Source organism: Nicrophorus vespilloides, unplaced genomic scaffold (genome assembly GCF_001412225.1).
Source record: "Nicrophorus vespilloides isolate i.1.1-1 unplaced genomic scaffold, Nicve_v1.0, whole genome shotgun sequence".
Classification (NCBI taxonomy): domain Eukaryota; kingdom Metazoa; phylum Arthropoda; class Insecta; order Coleoptera; family Silphidae; genus Nicrophorus; species Nicrophorus vespilloides.
Window position 1 is genome coordinate 14,983 of NW_017099918.1, and position 24,556 is coordinate 39,538.

Below are 24,556 nucleotides of genomic sequence, written 5' to 3' on the forward strand. Positions count from 1 at the left end.
AATAGAAATTATGTTTGATTTATCTCACATTTTTGGGACTATTGAAATAGTCGACGGCTAATTTGGAATCGGAAGCGCTATTCTTTGGTACGCATTCATCGTCGTCTTCGGAGTTTACGCTCAACTTCGCTTTGTCTTTGTGCAACTTCGAATCGCTATCCAATTTTATGGGAAGCGCAGCTGGATCCACCAATCTCGAATACGGTACGTCTTTTTGTTGAGATTGAGGAGCGCCGGTGCCGCTCCTGATCGAAGTCGAAGAATACCGACGACTTACTTTACGTTCGTTCAAACTATGCGGACTCGAACAAGTTTCCGTCTTCTCGTAATTCAAAGAGATGACCCTCGGACTATCCGAGCTTCGATTGGCAGGAACTTTAATATTTTTACCGTGATCTTGCAACGAAATCTCGTTAACTATGTATGGAGGTGTGCGGAATATCAGCATTCCCTCGTGCAAAATACTTTGCCCGTAACCTGGATCTTGTCCTGGCTCGTTCACTTTGAACGCTGCGATGTTCGTTCCATCCTCTAAATCTTTCCGACTAGGTTTGAAGAATTTCCTACCGTTAGCATTATTCCCGAAGAATAAACATCCGCCGGTGCAACCGCATTGTATGGAGGATTTGTTGGATTCGGGCCACAAGAACCAAAGCTTCTTAAATCTTTCGTCGTGAGTTTTCAAGAATTTTTGCTGCACAGCGTGCGCATCTACGTCTTTGCAATCGGTTGACATTGCAGACTCTATGACCAAAGGTGCGAAATCCATTGTACCTACTTCCAACCAAAGATCAGAATGATCGGTTGTCTTGGAGTGGTTGTACTTCTGCGGTTGCCACACGCAGTGCCTTAATGCCATGCTGTACATGACACAAGTCAACCCAGATCCGACTTGTTTACCATGCAAATTGCACGTGGATAATCTAATTGGAGATACCCACATTTGCAGAGCTGATCCATTCTCGACCAACCACAAATCGATTGCGTCAATGGTGAGCCTTGTAAACTTGTATTTTAAGTCGTGCGATTTATCGTTAATTTCTTCGATCGTATCATCAATGCTGACTTTCTTTTCCTGCTTTTCCACCTTTATACTCTTCATCGCAGTCGTCGTCTGGGAATTTACAGGAGGGACCACGGATGGAGCAGGATTAGTTTTGGGCTGAAGCAACTGTTGAATAGCCTGAGGTAAATTTTGCAAAGGACTGGTGGTGTTCGGTTGAACTTGAGGTTCGCTTAATAAATCATCGACTTTAGGTGTGTACAACTCGTTCTCTGTATCGGAGAGCAGCAAAATCAAAGTTTCGAGACAAGCTAAGAGCGAGTATAATTGCGGAGTAGTCAGACGTCCACTTAACTTTCCCAATTGGATTTCAACGAGCCACGAGTATTCGATAGTGTCTTCATCCAAAGTCCGACCAATGTCAGAGAACATCGCGTGACCTCGGATTTGTAAAGATGAAAGCGTTAATCTTCCTTGGCTTAAATGTTTATCGCGCCCAGCTCTCGGGACATTATCCGTCACTAAAAGAACCGCAGGCGACAGAAGTAACTGAAGTTCAGTTTGATCATAACGTTTCTTCATTTCGAAACCAAACCTTTCGACGAGAATAACCGGACAGGATGGGTCCTTTTCTGTACAATTCTAAACACACATGATTAAACATAATATATGTTTTGGTATATATATATATATAATTTACCTTCAATAAATGACCTTGTATATCGTGCATGATAACAGAGACGTCAACTTCCAAAGGTCTATAATTCCTATGGTCGAAATCGTCTCGTAATTCCAGCGGTAAATTACCAGAACTATCTTCGCTCTTAATACCCGTCGCCATGGGTGTTTCATGATTTTGATTAGGTGTGAATTTAAAGTCTGTGAACATCTGATCTTCACCAAAGATGTTTTCCTTGAAATTCAGAAAATTTCTCAGCGCAGTTCCATACAGTAACAATACGGATGGCCCAACTTCCAATTCAACTGTAACCAGATCCGCCTTTAAACTAGTTGGATCGAACTTTTGCACACCTTCCTGCTGCATTATAAAATAATATTAACAATATATTTAGCACTTAATAATCAATTTAAATTTACCGGAGATCGTTGCTTCCGTTTTCTTTGATGAGGCCTAATCGGAGACAAGAGAATCTCCTCTTTCACCGGTGTCGAAATATCAGCTTGAGGCGTTGGTCCCAGTGGAGGACAGGGATGGTACTCGTAAACAATACTAATAGCACCGATCGGAATCCACCAGAAGTCGATCCAACCGAAACTCTTTTGACAAATATTTCGCCACTTCGGGATGGCTTCGGTTTTCTTGGTAGAAGAGGCGTCTTTCGCGTGTACTTTTGCGTACTTCTCCAGAGCCGTCACCACGTTTCTACTGGTATGAAATTCAGGAATGAACAAGGTCAAATCAATGCTTTCGCCTTGAATGCTGAAGTTAAGAGCGACCGTGTCGGGTAAGAATTCATCAAACGGCATGTTGAAAGATAGGTGCATGAAGTGAGCGCACAGTGCGATCTGAGTGTTCTCCAATCTTTGATTATGCCCTATACTGCTGCAATCTACCCAATTGTACTGATTCACCAATGTTATTATTTCGCAATGTTTCAACGTTAAACCGAAATTCCAGGTGTAAGGCACAAAGTGCAGAATATCCGGTCTCTGTTTCGACGACCAATCGTTTATGAAATCTTTAAAAAGAAAAAATAAATAACCAATTCACTAAGAAATTGACTCAATATTACCTTGAAAAAACCATTTGTGATTGAAGAGAATATTCACTGTGGCTTTGCATCCTGTCATATTGACTTCCCACAATTGATGCTCGTTCCACACCCTTGGGTAATGACACAAAATGGAAAACTCCAGAGTCTCGCTCACCGCTAAATCTCTGAACTGCAAACTAGTCGTTGCCTCTAAATGTAATAATTGGCCGTTAATCTTTGTGATGTAACCATTGGCATTTGTAACCCATGGTATGGTTATTTCCAAATAGCTTCCAGCTCCAACAGTAACGTGGACAGCATTAGTTTCCTTGTTTTTCGAGAAAAGGATGTCTATGGTTGCGATGTACTGCATCGAAAGTCGCACATCGAAGGACTGCATTTGCCTTTTGTCGCCGGGCTTCGGAGCTTCCGTGACTTTCATGGTAACATAATCTTGGGGGTAAAAGAATTTGAACAGGTGTTCTCTTTGGCGATCAGCCCAAGGACCGTAGCTGAAATCGGTGCCTTTGCCGCACTTGATGTCCATACCCCATTGGGGCGGACTGGATTCGACAACATCTCCGTTTGCTAATGTCACGGTAACAGGTTGATCAGGAACGATACCGGGTTCATCCATGTAGAAATACAGTTCCATGTCGTTTGTCGACATCAGTACAAAACCCTCACCCATATACCGAGGCGGCTCATCCAACATTCCCGTGTACTTGGGGCTCGGCGCCAACATCACCCTCGCATTCTCCGCTTTGCATTTAGTAAAATGCATAAACCTATCCAAAGTGTTAACTGCAGGTTTAGTCGAATAGACAAAGTGACTTTCTTCCACTGTGACACTGAGCGTTGTAGGCACGAGCTTATTTCCAAATACCAAACGACACTAAATAATAAATAAATTAATTTTAATGAAATCTTCACTATTAGATGATTAATTAAAAGTATTCTTACAGATGAAATATCTATTTTAATTACAGGAATCAAATCCCTCCAAGTTCCTGCCATGGCAGCTTCAGATCTCTGTTTCTTTTTCTTCTCTTGCTCAGTTCTAATAACAATTAATTACATTATATATTATCACAAATCATTCGTTTCTTATTATAAAAATTAACCTTTCAATATTTTCTATATTCATATTGTTTTCCTCATTATTATTATCTGGGAATATACCAGGATCTAAACCAAAGATCCTTTCTATTTGGGAGTAGAGATGAGAACGATTATAAACATGCAACTCAAATCCATGTAGAACAACTGATAATCTAGTATCCGAATGGGACAAGTCTACAAAATAATTATTATTATTAAAGTAAATGAGATGTGATTACAACATTTCCAAAATCACCTTCACTGACATCTTTAGGAACATATGATCTCCACCATCTAAATATTAAATAACCATCCTGTATTCGGACAGTATAGTCATGTGTGATAAACACCAAATCTCTGAACATAATTTTCCCAGATAAAGCATTTATTGTGAATGAACCTGAAACGTTTCAAACAAATGGTTAAATCGTCAACGATCGAATACAATTGTTGCATTTACCAATTTGAAAGTATTCGCTGTTGCTCAAAAATCTATTGACAATATTTGTGATAATACATCCAAAGATCCTCGAGTTATAATAAGTGATGTATATCACCCAGGTAATAGCAAAGATCAGACTTCCAAGAAGCATGAGAAAATTTGAATCCATCTTGATGTCATCGAGTACATGGCTGGAGTTGTTACCAGCCCATGCCTCAGGCATGTTGTAACCATCCCCTATGGATCTTTCACCCATCTTTCTGTTTATTACTGTGCTAACTTCCGAAAACCTTTCTCTAATCCATTGTTAACATTTGAAAAACACTTGTATCTTTGGGCGTTGCACTGACTGCAGTTTACAAACAATCGGTGTGACTCACACTCTCACTATCTGTCTGTTCGAAAACATCTCTATCATTAGGGAAAAAAATGTTCATCACAAAGATAATGGTCACGGCGAGAATTGTTTACGAGATTGGAATTTGGAATCGCCAATTTTATTTTGACGTCCGTCCCAAGTTACATAACCTGCAAATTGTTTTGTATTATTTATATATTATGTGTACTCTATGATAAAGATTTGCAAAGTGTAAATACATTACATGATGTCCTTTAGTTTGCTTTAAGTGGATTTTCTATTTATATAATTGAAATATTCGATTATTTCCAATTGACTTACGTGTAAATATGCTTGCATACATACAAACATTCAAAAATAATAATTTTCATAGGACATTTATAATGATATTTTCCGACAACCAAGATTTCGATTTCCACCCAAGTAGGCTTAACAAAATAAGAAACCAATTATTGTCAATGCATGGAGCTTGATAACAAGTTTCTAGGTGTATATGAAATTAGTGCTGCCCAAATCTTTGAAGTAACTAAAGTTTAACTTGTAGAATGATACAAATCTTCAACATTCCTCCAGACGAAAATGGTTGAGCTTATGTCGAGTACTAGAAGTAATAGCTACTGCAACAAACTTAGAAATCAAAAATACTGAATTTCAAAAATAAAAAGTAATATTTTGTTCCTTCAATTTATTGGAATTCAAAGGTTTTGTCACCGTTTATTAACATCGAGTTTCTTTTCATATTAAGCTAGGCTCAACAACAAACAACAGACAACATTATTTCATTTATCATAAATATCTAAAAGGACACAACAAATATAGTTTAAAATAATTACGAGATGTATTAAATATAATTATAGACACACGACAAATCGAGTATTTTATATTTAGTATCAATATCTCCAAGCGTAATTGACTCAAGATATGCTATGATATAGAAACCAAGAAAAAATAACAATGTTTAAGAAGGAAGACGGAGGAATGTCAAGTTTGTTTTGCTGCTTCAAGTATTAGCAATAAGTTTGGTTTTGGCAAGATTGAAAGCAACACACACATGACTACATATTTCCATAGACTTACTCATTTTGTAATTGAACTTACGTGAAAATTTTGCGTGTATCTGAGAATTTCTTTTAAACTTTTCACATCTAGACAAAATTTAATCAATTATATTGAGTTTAATGACTAATTGATCAATGAATTTCCCCAAATAAAATGTGATTCAAATAAATAATAAATATAGAGAGATAAAGTAGCACAAGTTTAACAAGAGTCAGAGTGAGATAAATTACAATTCGAATCTACAAAAAACTAAAAACATATAAAATTATTTTGTAATTACATATAAAAAATATCTCTTAAAAAAAAAGTCCGCGACACTTATAAATATAAACTTTGGAATGTTACAGTCCAATAGGACATAATTTAAGTTTGACACACGTATTAACATATCTTCGGGGCGATCAATCCCCTCAACATATCGAAGCTGTTTCCATCAGGTTGAACACTGCTGATCGTTCCATCATCGCCTTTGACTTTCAGGTAACCGTATTGATCGATTCCAATTACTTTCACCTCTCTGCTAAAACCTTCATTCGTACTAACAGTAATTATGGCATCGCTAAAAAATTGAAACAGCAATTAATGTCTCTTCAATTATCTCTAAGATAAACTTACTTATGCAGCCAATGATCATAATAGAGCTCGTACAAGTAATCCAAGTTTCCTTCCTGCACAGTCTCATAAATCCGTTCGATTTCATTGAACACAATCGCTAGGAAATCTTCCAAAGCCAAGGATTTTCTAACGCCCAACGACGTAATGAGATCGTTTATACACAACGTTGGTTCTGAGTTACTCAAATTAATGCCGCAACCTAGAAACAAAACGAATGATTAGAAATAAATAAATAAATATATATATAATTTAATCTAAATACCTATATTAACTACAGCCTGCTTTTCTTCAACTGTGGAAGCTATAACTAATCCTCCAATTTTGATACTGGAATGTGCGTAGAGATCATTGGGCCACTTCAATCCCAGATCCATTTTCTGTGCAATCGAGAAATATTATGTGCGTGAGATTGCAATACGAAAATAATTAAATTACCTTAAATTCTGGAATCGATTTCAATGCTGAAACAATAGCCACCATAACTAGATGCTGCAGAAGCGGCAGGGCATTCCCTAAAACCGAATTCAACGGCACGTGCAATTGTAGAGAAAACATTGCGCATCCTTCGGGACTTAACCATTCGTTATTTGAACGACCTAGAAAAATAAAAATATAAAACTGTAAACTGAAAAAGTAAATTTAATTTAAACCTTTTCCTTCCGTTTGTTGTCTGGCAACAACGACAAGTCCGTGTGTCAGTTTTTCTTTCAGGAGTCTTTGGGAACTCGTGAGAACGTCGGCGTATATCATTAACCTTCCCAAGTGTTTGGTGCGTAGAGCCTATGGATTTTGTTACAGAATTATAAAGTATATTGTAATTTTTAGCTTACCTCGTAATAAGCTACGGTGGAGAATCTGGAAGGGCAGCTGTGTATGAGCACCGGAAGTCTCGTCGAGGTGGATGCGCCCGGATCATCATCTTTATTGCAGAAAACCACCTGAATACCATCCGTCGACAGAGTGTTATTCACGATGCTTTCGGTGCAATTGAAGAGATCCTTTTTGGTCTGGAAATGATTTTGAAACTAAAGACATTATCGCTACTAATATTGAAATGTTACCTCGAATCGTCCCAAAAAGTAAGCCGGAGTGTATTTGATATTATCCTGAGAATTACGGCAATCGATTTCCAATTGTTTTGAGAGAATGTCTTTTAAGATTTCCAAACGAGCCGTGTCGCTATCTCGCAAAGCACTGTACTTGCTCTCATCATCTTGATACTGCGTTGGATCAACTTCTAAATGGACCTAAATGATACACGAAAGTTATTTACAGTTATTAACAGTTTTGATTATAGAAATTTACCTGAGAAAATATAGCTTTTCCGCTGCCACCTTTGACAGTTGCCAAGAGGAGACTCGGAGTCTGCCATGTTTCTTCAGCTCCGAGCACTTGCACTTGGATCGTGTAATTTTTGGAATTGTGCTGGATTTCGACGGTCGACGGTGTTCTCGGCGCTACTGGACTTGAACCATTGCTGTGATTGGATTGATCCGAATCTTTGGAGAACTGCTTCTTGGCTGGAGAAGCCTGATAACAGAATATATGGTGCATCATCTTGACGTTCTTCCATTGGCCGTAACTGAAACGAACCAGCTCGAGTTCTCTAACTTCCGCAGTTGAATAGGTCTGAAGTACTGAATACAGAAGATCGCTGCAAAGGCAAAGAAGTTGTCCTCCGCTCAGCAGATACTCCAACAGGTGCGGCGTCAAATCTGGTTCGACGTTTCCGCAGACTATAACCAAACTGGTGGATGTATCCCAGAAATTAGTCTTCGTGTTTAAGGGTAAATCGTAAACCGTGTATTTCTCCTTATTGATCATATTCTTCAGCACACTTTTAACATTCTCTTTGGCAACCTGACTATCCGCATATACCAATATATTGGGCGGTTTAACAACTCTGTTTGGAGAGGTTTCCTTTGATCTCGTCGCATCCTGCCTCTGCAAATTCCTCGCCTGAGCCACCTCGGAATACGTCTTCTTAATTTCATGCGACGCTTCAACTTTCCTCTTCTCAGTTTTAACATCTCCTGCAGCCTTTATCGCTGTATTAGACTCATCTTGAACTTTCTTTTTATTAACTTCTTCCGCAATTTTCCCATCAGTTGCGTCTTCCTTTATCGGTTCGGTATCCTCCGTAATCTTAATCTTCACCTCTTTTTCAGCCTCTTTATGAACCTTGGTGGTTCGACTCTTTTTATCATCAGACTTATGCTTTTTGTGGCCGCTTGCAGCGGCCACGTCTAAAGTGTTTTTATTTGAACTCTTCTTGATAGGTTTCACTTCAGATACAGGCACTTTCTTCTCCTCGCCTTTAGTGCCGTTTTCAATCATTATCTTTGGACTTGAAAATCAAAACTATATAATTCACGAACTCAGACATTATTACAATTACACTTACTTTGTGGATTCAGTCAATTTGCTATAAAGGTTTTTTATACTGTCGATGAATTTCTTCCAATCACCTGGTGCGTAGCTGTATTTGATTTTGTTCTTCGAATTGAACTTCTTCAAGTATTTCACTTTCACAGGATGTCCTTCAACTTCGATGGCTTCAAAATACGTGTGCAAATTACTGTTATTTTCTACCGACGCAAATCTTACTCACTTTCTACAGACAGCACTGACAATTCGTGGTTCATGTCCAGGCAATTGTATGTGAAGCAATTCAATAATCTTGTTAGATGATTCAAATCGCTCTTCACGATTATTTCTAAATTCTCGTTCACTCGCCACGCAACTAAATCGCCAAATTTTTCCAACTGAAAAATATTTAATTTGTCATAAAATTGGTATAAAAGTCACACATCTTCATTCAAATAACAGTCTTAAAAACATAATGCAACAACTCACAAATTACGATTTATTTTCACTTAAGAATGAAACCAAATTTTGACTATCTTTATTGCTTTTAATTCAAATATTGAATTAATTCCTTCGATTTACATTAAATTTTTTCTTAATGAATTGACGCATTGAGAAATAACTAATTTTAAATATTTACTCTGTAATTAATCAAATAAGATAATAAGGAAAACGTACAACAGCAACAACGAATATGACAATTTCCATTAATGATAACAAAAAAGATTTTTGCAATACTAAATGTTAAGAAAAATGGACGTTCTACTTCAATCTTTAGATATTTATCAAATATGTGATAATGTAATTAGTGATTTTCACTATTTTAAAATCCATATAATTTAAATGTTGTTATTAGACTCGTGCGTTAGGGTTAACCAAAAAAACTTGTCAAGTATCACGTAATCACCATGACTACCATAGTTTGTTGTTCAAGTAATTACTCGCCTAATGGTAATTGACAAATGTTTGTGCTCATTATGAAATAAATTTACTTTTTAATTTGACAAAATTTTGAATAAAGTAAGACACATTTATGAATTACCTGCAACAGTTGTGCAACATGTGGTTTGTATATATCCAGACATGCTTGAATTAATATGTACAATTTGGGGGTTTCGAAAGGTCCTCCTCTCGTGAAATGTATAGGGAAATATTTTAAGTCTCTGGGCAACAAAAGCCACTGCCCTAAGTTAATTGTTTGCTGCAAATGTAAATTATTTTCAGTATGATGATTCAGAGTTCTGAAAAACGATAGTAAGATAATACTTTAGGCACGACGGTGCACGCGGTGCGATTTCCATTTTGGAAGAGTAGATTCTCCAAGCAACGCTTCTGCACTCGCCCAGATGGATGACAGAGGAGAAGGGCATTCTGAGGGCTGAGGGTGCCGTTCAGTTTAGTCTTCAAAGCCCCCAAACGCCACCACTGCACGAATGTAGCGTACATGTAACAAATCGTCAAGAACATCCTCGATTTACGAACGCGTTTGCATATCTTCTACCTGAAAGAAAAATAATATAAATTCAATTAAAAAAAAAAACGGAGCAATATTATCATTTTGATGTGACGTATTGCACTAATCAGCTCTTTCTTTAAATTCATGCATCAATATGAATAATAATTATTCGATCTATTTATAATATCGTCGCGCGTGCACTTAGTAACAGATTGTTGGTGGAAATATAGAGACTAGAAACTGGCACAGGGTTGAAACAACAACAACGACGTTAGATAACTTGAATGACAAGGAAAAGCAAATAAATAGACAAATACAGATGACCAAAGCAATTCAAAGTTTTTTTTTTAGCATAACTAATTTGGAAGCTCGAAAATTGAACTAACCTTTCACAATAATAATCGTGTAAGGTTCGAAGCGATTCCACGAAGTCTCCGAAAGCAGCTTTAATCGGAAACCAAACGCCAGATAAAGTCTTTTTAGTCTGAACGAAAATTCGAGTAAAATCGACAAATATTTGAGCGTATAAAAAGCTTACTAGAAAAACGTTCCAATAGTAATAGTACGAACGTCAACGCACATCATGCAAATAAATAAAGAGGTTTCAAATGTAGTGGAAAATTCTCGATGTGTTATTCTATTATAAATTGAGGCTTGTGTGTGCGTTTGTATTCTTCGACCCTTATCGCTGCTCCTCAAAGCGGTTCAATAACTTTAATGCAACAACACTCATCACAAACACAAAACTATTAATTTTTTTTTCCTTCAGCCACCGATCAATTTTCCACTCTACTTTATATAACAATAAGAAAGACTCATTTGACTCAATAATAATTTCTACTATTTGATTTGTTAACAGCGTTACACATAACCATCATATTTACATGTTTTCGATTATTGAATGCAGTTTTATTAATATCGACAAAATTTTAAACATTCGTATTGTTCAAGATAAAAAAAAGTGTGTGTTAACGTATCAATGAAAATCGAAAACCACGTGAAAAGGGTTCGTTTGATAATCAACATAATTTATATTCATGTCAAAAACAAAACTTCCGTTAATTTTCCACTGTACATACAATAACGTAGACTCATTTGCTTTCAATAATAAACAAAATTCTACTATTTGATATATTAATAGATTAGTCAGCTCACATTTTATTAGTAATCAACATGCGACAAAACGAGTTAAACAGAAATTTCCATAGATAATTCAAGTTTTCAAGGGCGGTCAATACATACAATTTCAGTTTTAGCAACATTTTGTCCTAAAATTACTAAATATTCTTAATATCAAGTTTATTATTTCATAATGAGACTTCTACAAGTGTGGTTTCACTATTTAATTCAGAAAAATCAAAATAAATTAGTATTTTTTTCTTCTATACAGATATTATCTTTGTTCTTTATTTAAAGTCCTCGATTAGTGCGGTATATAGAAGGAACCGAATGTGCGAGTACAATGTGACGTATTTCTGTATTGGTTATCTTAACGTTTCAATTAAAACCTTAATCCAATTAACTAATTACATAGAAAATGCAAATTTCGTAAACAAATTTAATTTTTAAAGTTTGATTTAAATACGAACAAGGTCGTACGATTATATGCGGATCTTACGTATAAAGTATTTTACAAAATGAAAATTTTAAGAAATTTAACATTTATTGAAAAAATCACGCTTTCTTATAATGATTAGATCCTTTGAATCTTTTATCCATAAAATAATGTAATTAGATTAAAATGTTGTTATTATGCACTGAAACTGTGGATTAATACCTTAATAAGATAGTTCAGATTTATATTATCATAGAAATAATTGATATCATTGAAATAATCCATATTGAATATTGAAAAGTAGTACGTTCGAACGTTATTAGAGTCTGATTCTAAAAATACATTTAATTTTTTTTTATAGATTACAAAAATCGTCGAAATAAAACTAATAAACGTAACATAAATACGCTTATTAATCATTAAAAGTTTATATAATGTAGATTATGTGATGCATTTTCAAGATTGACTTAATTGTAATTTTAACATTTAGAAATAAACAAATAGTTCTTATTATATATTAATAGTAATAAATAAATATTATAATAAATAAAAACTATAATGTAAGTACATATTTATTTCATTTGAATTAACGAATAATATGCGGAACTTCGTTTTTAGAAGTAAAAATACTAAATTTTAAACGTTAATTTTATCGTGTCCCAGGGATGGAATTCTGGACATAGTGGAATATTGTCTGGTATTGTCGTTTTGGAGTCTCAATAGTTGGGAATTTAATGAAATTCGTTTGATTTTACATAACTTTAGTCGTTACTTGGTCTACTGCTGAGACTATGCTCATCATATTAACGTTTTACTGAGAATAATTATAAATACTCATTCTACTTACAAAGTTTTGCATATGATTGATGTTTATATAATGATGCGACTAAGGGACGTTCGTTCGTATTAACAATAACAATTGTAATAATAATGGTTGGACACAACAATTTAATTAAATCATTTAAGGAAAGTGAATAAACGAAATGCAAAACTTTAACTGTTCCTTCGTTATAATGAAGACAGTAATTTCAATTGTTGATCAATTCAAACATTGGATAATAATAGCATCATTTAAATTGAATTACCTGTGTCTGTAACTAGAGGATAAACAGAAAATGATATTTTCGGAAAAAACTATACCACAATTAAAATCATTGATAATTCTTCGAAAGAAGTCAGTAAGAATGAAGTTGTACTAGAAGAAGATAATAAGATAAAGTTTGTTGATGGTTTTCAGTGGAAGATTTAGAAAATCTTGATAGCAACAAAGACAAAATTGACACCCAAATGTTTATTTTTTAATGAAAGTTATTGTTAAGTAATCTGTGTTAAATAGGAAATTGTTAAATAAATGTATAAATAATCAATTTTTAAAAGTGATTTTACTTTTGTATGTAAGTTGACTGATTATTCAAGAAAACTTTACTTATTTAGAGAGAAATTTCCTTTACATCTGAAAACGAAATTACTTTAACGAATTAATTTCGTTAAGAACATCTTATTCGTTAATTGAGGTATGATTGTACACACCTTTTTCAACGTTATGTATGTTTACCAACTGATCAATATAAGTTATCTTCAACCAAAATGATTCTTCCTCAATCTAACTAACCGATCAACATATTTGCAGTATTTTTAAGATCGTTTTAATTGGCTAAGGTCCTAGGGTCCACGCATTAACGATATCCTATCGATAATCCGTCAATTGAGTCTCGTTATGTAAGGAGGTGCCTCTTCGTCTCCATTGAATCCAAAAAAAAAATACATTGATACATAACGTTTACAGATAATTGTTTCCAACGCGAAATGCACCGAGTTCCTCCCCACCGTCCCCGAGGGACACATAAATTGACCAAAAAATCTGTACACTCCGTCATTCAATTATTGGACATCGACGGATTCGGTGTGTACTTGCAGCAATTATTCCGTGTGATTAACGTTATTTGTACATGTTCAATTTGTGGAAGCAAAAGTGTGCGAGAGAGATAGAAGTTCGGTAGATAATAAATATTCAAAACAGAAAAAAAAAATATAACAAGACTGAATGGTTATCACTTTTGTGAAGCAGTGATATAGGAAAGATACATCGAGCAGATCCAATCCAAATCGCGCACTCTCACTACGAAGACATTCGCATTGTGTTAACAAAACATCTCAGTACATCTGCAGAATCTCGCCAAATAACCTGTGAATTATTTTAAGTGGTATGTAGTCATTTGAATATCCCAGTTAAGCTAAAAGATAGTCTAAATAATTACTGAAATGTATAACTGAAAACTTGCAAAAATTTAGTGGAATAAATCTTTTTGAAAAAAAATTGCTCGTAGTATTCGTTTATATGTCAGTCACGAAACATTTGAAATACATTATGCAAAACAATTGTTTTATATAAACAAAAAAAAAATCAATTGTTTGAAATTTTGTAGTATTATATAAGATGAAGTGTAATGTAATTGCTAATGAGGTTTAGACCATTAAGACGCATCAACATCAATATAAGTTGATGTTTATCTGTCTGTAATCTAAATATAGTTGATTCGAGGCAGTTGACAACAACAAAAACGTCTGCAACTTAACTAAAACTAAAATTAAAAGCAAGATTTTCATTTTTAAATAATTAGTATTAACTAAAAAAAAATTAAATCTAAATGTATGAGTTATTAAGTAATTAAGCTTTATTCAAAGTAATCGCATGAGAATGTTTTGCGTTTATTTGGATACCTTAATCAAAGCTACGTCAATTATTAAAAGATTACAAAGGCAAAACACAGTTGTAGAATAATAAACATATTGTATTATATCAATATGTTTTTTTTTATTGTATTTTTATTTTGTATGACTGTTTGAAAACCGATGAACTAAATACAACAATACTACCTGTAACCAGTTCAACCAATATCCCGAACCGGACTAATCGTGGAAATAAAGACAAAAGTACAAAAATAAAGTTTGTTTTTTTAATTCAATTTTTATAAACCGGACTATAGTGAATCCGGACTGATCGAAGCCGCATTATTGCTTTATTTTGATCCTCGCAACGGTACACAAGTTTCCCAATCCGAATGATTATATAGTTTGAACTACACCCAATAATCAAGTCAAATGTCAACATTGCATCAATTATTTATAGCATTAAATGAATATATACAAATAACGCAGTGTTTTAATCCATTTAATCCCAAAACAGAATCAATATCATATAATCCGATGTATAATGCAGCTTCGATCAGTCCGGATTCACTACAGTTCGGTTTATCATTTTCAAAACTAGTTACATTTTACTTTGAGCAAAATATTGATCTTATACATAAATAATCTTCTTTTTGGGCGGATTATTTTTGTATTGTATTTAGTTCCTCGATTAGTGCGGTTTCAAACAGGATTACACGCACTATGTGAGGTATTTTTAAAATATTTAAATCAGATTGTTTTACAACATTCATGTTAAATATTATACAATTAATTCTTAAATATGTGTCTATGTTTCAGGTGTGTAATTATGTTATCAAAAACTACTCCAGATAAAGTATGTCCATGCAACTGTCCAACAGGTCTTGGCGACTTCGGTGAAGGAACAAGCAGAAATAAAGCCACCTCTCTCACAGCGATCATGAACTTCAACACGGATCGAAAACATCCAAGAGACATAAACTCGAACAACAACAGCTCTCAAAACAACAAATCCCTCGGTAAGTTTGTAAATAAAGAAAACTGTTAAAGGAAAGCAGAAAAATAACGATTGTGGATTGTTTGTTTCAGAAATCCGTAAAGAAGAGGTGATGGCAATCAGGAACCGTTTCCCCACCAAAATCCCGGTAGGTGTTGTTTGTTCAATTATTATCCGTTTCGTGGACTGATATGGAAACGAACCAAAATAAATAAATAAACGTATTTATATTCCCTTGCGTACGAAGAAGATAAGTGTCGAAGTGTTGGCTTTATCTTCGGCCCGGACTCCAATTACAACGCGTCCGATGCTGATAAGTCCGTTATTTATTGTAAAATTAATTAAACACTGCAATGATTTCGCCTCCACTCGGATTCGCGAAGGATAAAGATGAAGGAAAACTTAACTCAAGGCTACTTGATATCCTTAAAACATAAAAGGCAGTAACTCTAGGCAAAGTTATCTTATTGAATCGTCCCTTTTTTTTCTGTGTTCTAGATTATCGTAAATAAGTTCGTCAAAGAAACGAACCTCCCAACATTGGATAAAACAAAGTTCCTGGTCCCGCAAGAAATAACGATGGCGCAGTTCCTGACGATAATCAGGTAAAATTGCGTAATTGAAAGCGAAAGATATTTAAGCATTTTAATGATGTTGTAGAAACCGCATGAGCATCAACCAAACTCAGTCGCTCTATTTATTAGTGAACAATCGTTCGATGATCAGCTTAACTTCCACCTTGTCCGAAATCTACGGTGAATTCCAAGGAGAGGACGGATTCTTATACATAACGTACGCGTCTCAAGAAGTATTTGGAGGCACGGGACCACGACCAACCTCTTCAACGCATTGTCTTCACTCCTCCTTCGACAACAAGCAAATCCGATGAATTCATCAAACAAGGCAAAACACAAATTAACTCTCTCTCTCTCTTTGCGTTCTACTGTAATCATCATCACGCTTTATTTATTACTGACTGATCTTTGTTTATATCTCATAATTTTAAGATTATTATTTAGGTGTCTATAATTGTTTTTTTTTAATTAAACGTATAAGAAAAATAAAACTTAATTTTAAATTTAGTACTGTAAAAGCACTTAATAAATTAACCACTATGGAAATGAGAAAAACGACAATGTACACTGTAAGAAGGAAGGCTTAAAAAACGGTATAATAAAATCGATTTTGTATTGGTTTAGTGCTATAATTTAATTCATGTTCGTTGAAGAGTCCATAGCTGTGAACCAAAAGTAGTTCGTTCGAGATTATGTACGCAATATGTTTTAATATTATAATGTGTAACGACGAATTGAACACATTGATTTTATCCACCTTTGACGCAATAAAGCGAGAAATAGTTATTGGAAATAATTTAAAACAAAAAAAAACAGTTCGTCTATTTCTGGATGAGGTGAAACAGATTTTTGTTGAAATCTCGTGATTGCATTTTAACTATGTTTTAATAATAAAATTATATATTTATAAGACTCGTCTATTGATTATTTTTAAACAAAATCTGAAAAATTAGTGTAAATCGAGGTATTACAAAATACATATTAAAATTAGCATTTTCTTATTAAACCATATTAATAGTACAATTTACGAACTCGTACACCAACAAAAACAGTCATACCTCGTTTAACGTTACCTCTGCTAACGAAGTTTCGATATATTGAAACAGCAAAATTCAAGCACTATTTAACATAAAAAAAAGCTACAGTGGAAACTCGCTTAACGAGTTTAATCCGTTCCAAAATTACCGGATTTTTACTCGTATAGTGAAACATATTCAAAAGTGCACAAGTTTAAAAAATGATGTAGCAGGCGCACAATCCGGGACTTCTCTTCTCGTTATGCGAGTCATTTTTCTTACAATTCATCGTTATGCGAGGTTCCACTGTATGTGAATACAATAAAACTTAGAAAGGTGATCAATGCAGATTTCTAAGTGGAGTCTTTGGAATCACTAGAAAAGATGTAATTTTTGAAGACTAGATTCTAGAATTCTAAAGAAATACAAATATATATCATTTTGTACAATTAGCTTATTTGTAATTAATACTCAACTAGAAATATAAACTAAAAGGTGTTAATAGCAACTTTGTCGTCTATTACTTACAATTTCGTTATCATTCATTAACACTATCATTAACATATGATCAAAGTCAAATAAGTATTACTGGTTGCATATATAATATTATTATGTAACAATCTCAGAGTCGCAGGCTCAATTGATCTTATCTTTGTTTTGCAGAACTCTTCTAACTTTAAAGTACAAAGACTGAGGCTGGTAAAATGATGTCAGTTCGACACAGGCTATGTACATCTCTTAGTTTTTCAAAACTAATCTTTAGCAAATTTTCCCCACATTAGAAAAATTTACTAATTCACCTGACATACAACAAAACCCTAATATATAATTTTTATTTTAAAAAAGGAAACGGCGGCGGCTAGAAATGGATGACATACACTGTAAATATCCGAAAGGCACCTAATTTTTATACAATAAAGAAAAATCTTAAAATCAAATATGTATATCTCAGAAGGTGAAAGCCTTCAAGAGGAAGACATATACAACCATGGATTACAAACTATTTAAAATTCTTAGAAAATCTATCATAAACATCGAAAGGTAAAAAAGAAAACAATTAATCATACTATCTGTATCTTAGCAACAACAAAAGATAAATAATTAATATAATAAATCAATATCATATTTTTATGTACGAATGGAAATACGAATATTGAGTTGGCATGATATAAATTTATAGCAGTAGATAACTTTACTCGTCCGAGTAAAAAAAAATAAAACTTCCAAAGCATATTTAGGTCAAATAGGATGAATTTGTCAATAGCAATTGTGAAACAAAGCAATCTAGTGGAACGTATACCGGCTTACATCCGTTTGTCAAGACCATGCAAATCGATAATATACAAAGTATATAAAAAAAGAGAGAGGGTTGAATAATAAGGCGTTGCGTTCCCCGGTGTCAAACAAATGGAAATATGTTGAATTTATGCATCTCTGCTACAATTACATTAATTTGAATAATTTATTTTTAACATTTGACTAATTCGTAAAATGTAATATTGATTTTGAATTGAAACTCATAATAATAAGATGAATAATTTTGTACTTATATAACAAAGTCATATAAGATGAAGTTCATAAGTGTATGGGATTTGTTGCAGACGATATCAGACAACTGTCCATAAACAAACATAGACAACCAAACTAGCATCTTCAAAGTTCAAAACAGGAGTGGCTCGCGAGCCACATGCGGCTCTTCAAAAGTTTTATTGTGGCTCAGTTAGATTACAGTAATGTATATAACAGGAGTGGCCAAACTGAGGATAGCGAGCCGCATGTCGTTGAGTTCAAGAGTTTTATTGTGGCTCAACTAATAAATAATATAAAATTTAGGTGAGGCTCCCAATATTTTCATGTAGGCTCTTGGTGCAAAAAGTCTGATATATTACAAAAATCGACAATATATTACTAATATAAATATACATAAATATTTGATGAATGTTCCACCCCTTAATAACAATACCAATGTATCTGCATATCTACAATGAATAAAGAATTTTAAAATTGAAAATTGAAATTGAATTGATGAATGTTCACATTTTACGGTTTAAGCTTATATTCGTAATCTCGTTTCAAGTAATAAAATTGTGAAATAACACAAGCTAAATCGATGTCTGCGAATACATGGAAATAAACAAGATTTTATATAAGATGAAAATAATTTCATTTTATGAGTCATTTGCAGGGGCGGACCATTATCTTTGAGGGCCCTAGGCTGACTCTGTTTGGAACCCTCAACTAATATTGTTTGGGATGATCTAACACTAACAGTGTTTGGGGGTCTACCGAATCAACGCGTGTTTAGGTTAGTTGACTAAATCCGCCCCTGTTATTTGTTTTCTATATACTTAACAATTTAGTGGTAAGTTGATATTAATTGAAATAAATATTTATACTCGAGAACGAAACAAAACTTGATATTGCTCTGATTATTGGAAGAAGCTATAATTGAAAATACTTTCCAAATAGTTTTATTCTGATAAGATTTTTGTTTGTAAACGTTTCAACAATTCCGCACAAACATGATATTCAGATTACAACTATTCAACATTTCACAATAAAACAATGTTTAAGGATATTTTTTAAATGATGAAAAATTGACAGTGTTTCCAATCAAATTGGAGCTATCAGCAAAACTACATTTTACGATTTGTATATTTTCTTAAAAGAAATATTGATTTTTTTTTTTTAATGAAAAGTATCCATGAACTGATTTTTGCAAAACTTAAATTAATTGATATTTAGTCAAAATGTGAATTGAGTGAATACAAAAATTGATTCCTTGAAAGGTTGTTATCATTTAAACAAAAAAACAAACCTTATATAATATTGCGACTCGTGCAGAAAGAAATCGAGTTGTTTACGTTTAGCTGAGCGCAATGAAGAGGATACGCAAAAAAAAGTAATCATAATTAAAGACCGACTCATCAATAACTGAAACGTCGAAGACAGGCAAATACCGATTTGCAAGTTAATATAATAAAGTGGTTGCATTTACCAGGACATCAGAGGTGTTGGAACAATCTTCTTCCAACGATCCAATACTAATTATAATTTGGTCCAAAGGATTTTCTACTTCTCTCAGTTCTGGGTCAACAGATTTCATACAGATCCTCTCGATAAGAGGACGTCTTATCACTAAATGTAAACAACACCGACTGCAGCACAAATCACACGCAAAATAGTATCGGTCCGCGTCGACCCGGGTCGCTCCGTGCGCTCTTCGCCCTGCGCTTCATACCTTTATTACATCATCAGTATGACCAACGTATTCCTATTAGATATAAACTACTTCTTCTTCTCCTCCTCCTAACCTTTTCAAATGATTTTGTAGATGTTATTTTCCCACTCTTTCTCGTATTAGATTTTAACTGATCTTCATCGGAATTCCATCTTAGTCCCATTCTACGCAAACCTATAACATGCGTGTTGTGTACAAAAGTTTGTTACAATAGTTTTATAGATGGAATAGTTTTCTATAAGTAATAGCAATCTAATTGATTTGAATGAATCTAACAGTTTATGTCTTCAAAGTAATGAAATGTTAATATATAATAACTTTTCATAGTCTGTAAACTAAGTATTTCAAATAAAATAGTTAAAAAAATATAATCTAAAAACATCAAAATCAAATGGAAGCTGTAAATAATATTACAATTATCGATTACGAACAGAACATTAATAATTGCATTACGTTTGATATAGAAAATATCGAAATTTTTAAATGTAGACAATGTTGAATTTTAGTTAGTAGATGGCGTTAGTAATGGCGCAGAAAATACAAATTATATAATAATTACCAAAAACATAATTTTAAAATTAATATCAATAAGAATAGATTACATAATGCTTTCATAATATGTATATAACTAAAATGTTGATATTTAACATACTTAATGGAAAGTTTCAGTGAAAATTTAATGTATTTGTTAATTAACAAATATCAATTACTAATTGGGAATGCTAATTTTATAGTTGACTGCATTAAAGAGTATTATACTTCAGAACAGTGAGAAATAAATCAATTTTGTGCAAATATAGTAATTAAAATAATTGTTTAGGCCACATTTGTTTATGTGTTATTATTTGTATGATTCTAACTTAATTAATTAATTAATAAGTTGTAGAGTTGAATGCCTACGTTTCATTTAATGAATTTACACATTAAAAATGTTGTGGTCATTGGTAATTGTTTCGTGTCTATATATTACTTAGATTGTCTCAATTAAATTTAAACCTAAATAATGATTTTTCTTCAAATGAAATAATTTGAGAGATTGTTTACAAAAATGTAATTCATTAGATAACCTATCTATTTTATATTCGCTCAGTTGATATTGTATAATGGAGAGGATGAAGGGTGTGCTGAATCAAGAAAACATCAATTCCATGAAGAGAATAGTGGATTTGGGTCTTGCAAAAAGTCTAAAGGAAGCGGAACTTAGACACATATTGTATGAAAAATACCAGGCATTGAATACCTGGTATAATCGAACAATTGGAACAGAGGAACTAAGAAAATACCAGAACCAAGTAACAGAACTGCAGGTACGTACAGCGTTATCAATAATATCAATTTATTTTAATAATTTTTTTTTTTGGTCCCATAGGAAAGACTGTTTACAATTCAAGAAGCTCGTAGAACAATTGGACAAAATTTGCAAGCAATCAGAGACAAGTCTCATGTGATCCAGGATGATTTGCAGAAAACCAATAGGCAGAATAATTTTGAAAAATACATGAAACTGCTCAGAGAGGAAACTGAAAACATGAAAACTGAGCAGGAATTGACGAAGCTGTTGAACGATCAAGAGAGATGTGAAAGGGATGTGTGCAGTGCTTTTACAAGCGCCATACATAATGCACATGAAAAGCAGAGGGCACAAATAGAAAACACAAAGTATTTTGGTATCTTGATTTCATTCACAGGAAGCTTCTTGACATTTCTTTACTCAAGTATTCGCAGTGATGATATAAAGAAGGTCATCAAAAAGAATATGACCATTGAGTTGGAGCCAATTGTGAGAAGGTTGGAGGAGAATATTGAAAAAATGGAAGTAAATTCCAATAAAGTTACAATAATGGGCAACAAAGCTCAAGATGATTTTAAGAAACTATCAGACACTGTAAAAGCATATACTTCTAACACTAAAGAAGTTTTGGATGGAGGACTTACTAGTAAAGAATCAAGTGCTTCTGATGATATTAATAATAAAGGTTCTCATATTCCAGTAACAGAAATACTTATTGGAACAGTTATTTTCAGTTTATTTTTAATTGTCTTTGGTAAATAGCTTTAATCTTGAAAAATAATATTAATAATAAATAAGTGTATTTTATAAAAATTGTATAATATAATGCTATACAAATTTATTATGGTTCAAGTTAATAATAAGCATAATTGTTGTCATTGAATTAATCTAATGTATTATAAAATTGTTAATATCATTCAAAAAAAATGTATAAAAGATTGTCTTTTCTAATAAGAAATAGATTTTGTTAAATTTTGTACTTTTATATGGATGAATTTCAAAAGCAATCTGTGCACAACTTCAGTCTGTTGTCATGGAAATAACCACAATTCGACCAAATATCCAGAATCATTGAGAATTCAAGACTTAAAGCAATTATGGTAAGGTTATTGATATATCTTTCAAAGCAAATGATTAAATTCTCGATGCAATAGGCAACAGGGAGCAGCATAAAAACAGATTGGTATCAAACGGAGGTAGCTGTTGTTATAACAATACTAGTCAAAAATTTGAAGGATGAAGATGTTAAAATTACTTTTGGGGAAAGTGTGTTGGAAGTGGAATTGCAAGTAAATGGAATGAAAGAATGTCTTACATACCAATTGGCCCATCATGTTGACCCTAGCGCTGGAAGCTACAAAATTATGTCAACAAAGGTAACAAATTCCACTAAGAATTCAATACATTTATTTATTTGGACGTATTCAAGGTTGAAATTAAACTGAAGAAAATTGATGGAATCCGTTGGGCTAAGCTTGAGGGAGATCCAACAGTTGACACACCCAAGACAATTGCAATAAGTATGTGAGGATAAAGTGAAATTTAATAGATTTTTATGTTAATCAGTTCTATTTTAGATAATGACTTTGATAAACCACCAGCGTATCCTACATCAAAAGGAACTAACTGGACTGCAATTGAGAAGGAACTTGATGAGCAGGAAGCGAAGGAGAAGCCTGAGGGAGAGGAAGCCCTGAACAAATTGTTCCAAGAAATATATGGAAAAGGAAGTGATGAGGTTAAGAAAGCCATGAATAAGAGCTTTGTAAGTAGTGGTATTTATATATGCACTTAAAAAAAAGTGTTATTTACTATTCAAGGCCCACTTAATAACAATTTCATGTATAAGGAATCAAATCCTAATTCTTATTGGATAAACACAAATTAATGGTTTGTTGTTTTGTAGTAACTTTAAGTACATTCAAAAATTAGATTCAATGGATTAATAAGATGAGATACGGATATTGATTCAAGAAACATACTAATATTACATAATTTCTTGCAGATGGAATCGGGTGGAACTGTCTTGAGCACAAACTGGAGTGAAATCGGTTCAAAGAAAGTTGAAGTTAAACCGCCGGATGGTACTGAATTCAAGAAATGGGATTAAGCACGCGTCTTCAAATTTTTTTTTTTACCAACACTTAAGATAAATAAAGAATTTTCAAATGCAAATAAAAGGTTTTAAATAAATTGCCTTTCTGTATATATTTCTTTTTTTTTTGTTGCTGTTATAAACCTTTCCAATAATTCTATCTAATCAATAACATTAATAAATATTGTAAAAAATATATATCTATATATGTGTTTATATACAATATAACAATTGTCTTTTTTTTTTGCTTTCAAAAAGAAAACAACAAACATCTTAGCTTCAAAGACTCTTAGAGTAAATATAATAATAATATACATCTTGTTTTCTAATAATAATAATAATAGGTACTTTTCGATTATAATAAAGAGATCTCACTAAGAAATAGTTCGGAACTAAGTAATGATAAATGGAATAATAATTATTTACTGGCCCAATCAAACTGGCTATTGGTTACATTTCTTTGCACTCCCTGGCGATCGTTGCTAGGTAACAGTAATTCAAGCATGTTTCATACTATATTTGTATACAAGAGACAAACTGTTTCATTTCTTTTATTGCTATAGCAACTGGTTGACACCATGAAACAATAACAGTGGAACCTCGCTTAACGAGCATAATCCGTTCGAAAATTTCCGGATTTTCACTCGTATACTGAAACAATTTTCCCCATACAAACTAATGTAATAATGCGTTACATTTTGCAGTCATTTTTTCTTACAATTTATCTTGCTCGTTAAGCGAGGTTTCACTGTATAGGTATTTGGATCATGGGTTGAAATCATTGCTCCAGTGTGGAACATGCCTGAAATTTCAATTAATTTGCACAAATCGTCAGAGCGTTTAAAAGTATTCAAATATTCTTAACCATAAACAAACAATACTTAATTATAATTATGGTATGAGAAAAAAATATACATAAATTGCACATTCGAGTAAAAGTAATAAATAACAAAAATATATATATATATAATAAAATAGAAACAAAATATCTAGATAATAT

At 33.1% G+C, this 24,556-nt stretch overlaps 5 protein-coding genes across 12 annotated transcripts in view; 3 read left to right on the plus strand and 2 right to left on the minus strand.

Moving 5' to 3' along the window:
• The window catches only part of LOC108566075 (uncharacterized protein KIAA1109), an 18,057-nt gene extending 13,155 nt beyond the window's left edge, over positions 1-4,902 (minus strand). For 4 of the 7 annotated variants that reach the window (XM_017925785.1, XM_017925783.1, XM_017925779.1 and 1 more), the window contains exons 1-9: positions 4,864-4,902; positions 4,280-4,789; positions 4,076-4,219; positions 3,843-4,014; positions 3,682-3,778; positions 2,758-3,613; positions 2,102-2,703; positions 1,704-2,042; positions 29-1,645 (exon numbers count right to left, since the gene is read on the minus strand). In XM_017925785.1, coding sequence (XP_017781274.1) covers positions 29-1,645; positions 1,704-2,042; positions 2,102-2,703; positions 2,758-3,613; positions 3,682-3,778; positions 3,843-4,014; positions 4,076-4,219; positions 4,280-4,517 — 4,065 coding nt within the window. In that variant the 5' untranslated portion in view covers positions 4,518-4,789; positions 4,864-4,902. Of the gene's footprint in view, positions 1-28; positions 1,646-1,703; positions 2,043-2,101; positions 2,704-2,757; positions 3,614-3,681; positions 3,779-3,842; positions 4,015-4,075; positions 4,220-4,279; positions 4,790-4,858 lie in introns of all 7 variants that reach the window. The other 3 variants (XM_017925786.1, XM_017925781.1, XM_017925780.1) reach the window with 2 other exon arrangements.
• Positions 1-16,372, plus strand: part of LOC108566077 (microtubule-associated proteins 1A/1B light chain 3C-like) — a 27,624-nt gene extending 11,252 nt beyond the window's left edge. Inside the window, exons 1-5 of one of the 2 annotated variants that reach the window (XM_017925789.1) lie at positions 13,563-13,875; positions 15,161-15,360; positions 15,431-15,486; positions 15,837-15,943; positions 15,999-16,372. In XM_017925789.1, coding sequence (XP_017781278.1) covers positions 15,171-15,360; positions 15,431-15,486; positions 15,837-15,943; positions 15,999-16,227 — 582 coding nt within the window. In that variant the 5' untranslated portion in view covers positions 13,563-13,875; positions 15,161-15,170 and the 3' untranslated portion in view covers positions 16,228-16,372. Of the gene's footprint in view, positions 1-13,562; positions 13,876-15,160; positions 15,361-15,430; positions 15,487-15,836; positions 15,944-15,998 lie in introns of those variants that run through there. The other variant, XM_017925788.1, reaches the window with a different exon arrangement.
• Positions 5,463-20,129, minus strand: LOC108566076 (biotin--protein ligase). Its single transcript, XM_017925787.1, has 13 exons — positions 19,928-20,129; positions 9,927-10,161; positions 9,703-9,861; positions 8,905-9,058; positions 8,698-8,848; positions 7,599-8,640; positions 7,355-7,540; positions 7,124-7,300; positions 6,944-7,073; positions 6,729-6,889; positions 6,556-6,670; positions 6,294-6,492; positions 5,463-6,237 (listed from the first exon to the last, which is right to left on the minus strand). The coding sequence occupies exons 2-13, from the start codon at positions 10,125-10,127 to the stop codon at positions 6,060-6,062; spliced, it is 2,853 nt and encodes a 950-aa protein (XP_017781276.1). The 5' UTR covers positions 10,128-10,161; positions 19,928-20,129; the 3' UTR covers positions 5,463-6,059.
• A 994-nt stretch (positions 20,130-21,123) lies between these two features.
• Positions 21,124-22,253, plus strand: LOC108566074. Its single transcript, XM_017925778.1, has 2 exons — positions 21,124-21,477; positions 21,540-22,253. The coding sequence occupies exons 1-2, from the start codon at positions 21,274-21,276 to the stop codon at positions 22,221-22,223; spliced, it is 888 nt and encodes a 295-aa protein (XP_017781267.1). The 5' UTR covers positions 21,124-21,273; the 3' UTR covers positions 22,224-22,253.
• Positions 22,254-22,451: 198 nt separating this feature from the next.
• Positions 22,452-23,624, plus strand: LOC108566072 (protein SGT1 homolog). Its single transcript, XM_017925777.1, has 5 exons — positions 22,452-22,561; positions 22,616-22,837; positions 22,891-22,981; positions 23,039-23,226; positions 23,467-23,624. The coding sequence occupies exons 1-5, from the start codon at positions 22,559-22,561 to the stop codon at positions 23,569-23,571; spliced, it is 609 nt and encodes a 202-aa protein (XP_017781266.1). The 5' UTR covers positions 22,452-22,558; the 3' UTR covers positions 23,572-23,624.
• The last annotated feature ends 932 nt before the right edge of the window (positions 23,625-24,556 follow it).

Excerpts from the sequence above, each read along its gene's own strand:
- LOC108566072 (XM_017925777.1), top strand. Across the intron at positions 22,838-22,890 it reads ACAAAATTATGTCAACAAAG|GTTGAAATTAAACTGAAGAA; the intron begins GTAACAAATTCC and ends GACGTATTCAAG. Across the intron at positions 23,227-23,466 it reads AAGCCATGAATAAGAGCTTT|ATGGAATCGGGTGGAACTGT; the intron begins GTAAGTAGTGGT and ends AATTTCTTGCAG.
- LOC108566074 (XM_017925778.1), top strand. The coding sequence starts at position 21,274 with ATGGAGAGGATGAAGGGTGTGCTGAATCAAGAAAACATCAATTCCATG. Across the intron at positions 21,478-21,539 it reads ACCAAGTAACAGAACTGCAG|GAAAGACTGTTTACAATTCA; the intron begins GTACGTACAGCG and ends TTGGTCCCATAG.
- LOC108566076 (XM_017925787.1), bottom strand. The coding sequence starts at position 10,127 with ATGTTCTTGACGATTTGTTACATGTACGCTACATTCGTGCAGTGGTGG. Across the intron at positions 8,849-8,904 it reads GTCAGTGCTGTCTGTAGAAA|CCATCGAAGTTGAAGGACAT; the intron begins GTGAGTAAGATT and ends CGTATTTTGAAG. Across the intron at positions 7,541-7,598 it reads GAAAAGCTATATTTTCTCAG|GTCCATTTAGAAGTTGATCC; the intron begins GTAAATTTCTAT and ends TGTATCATTTAG.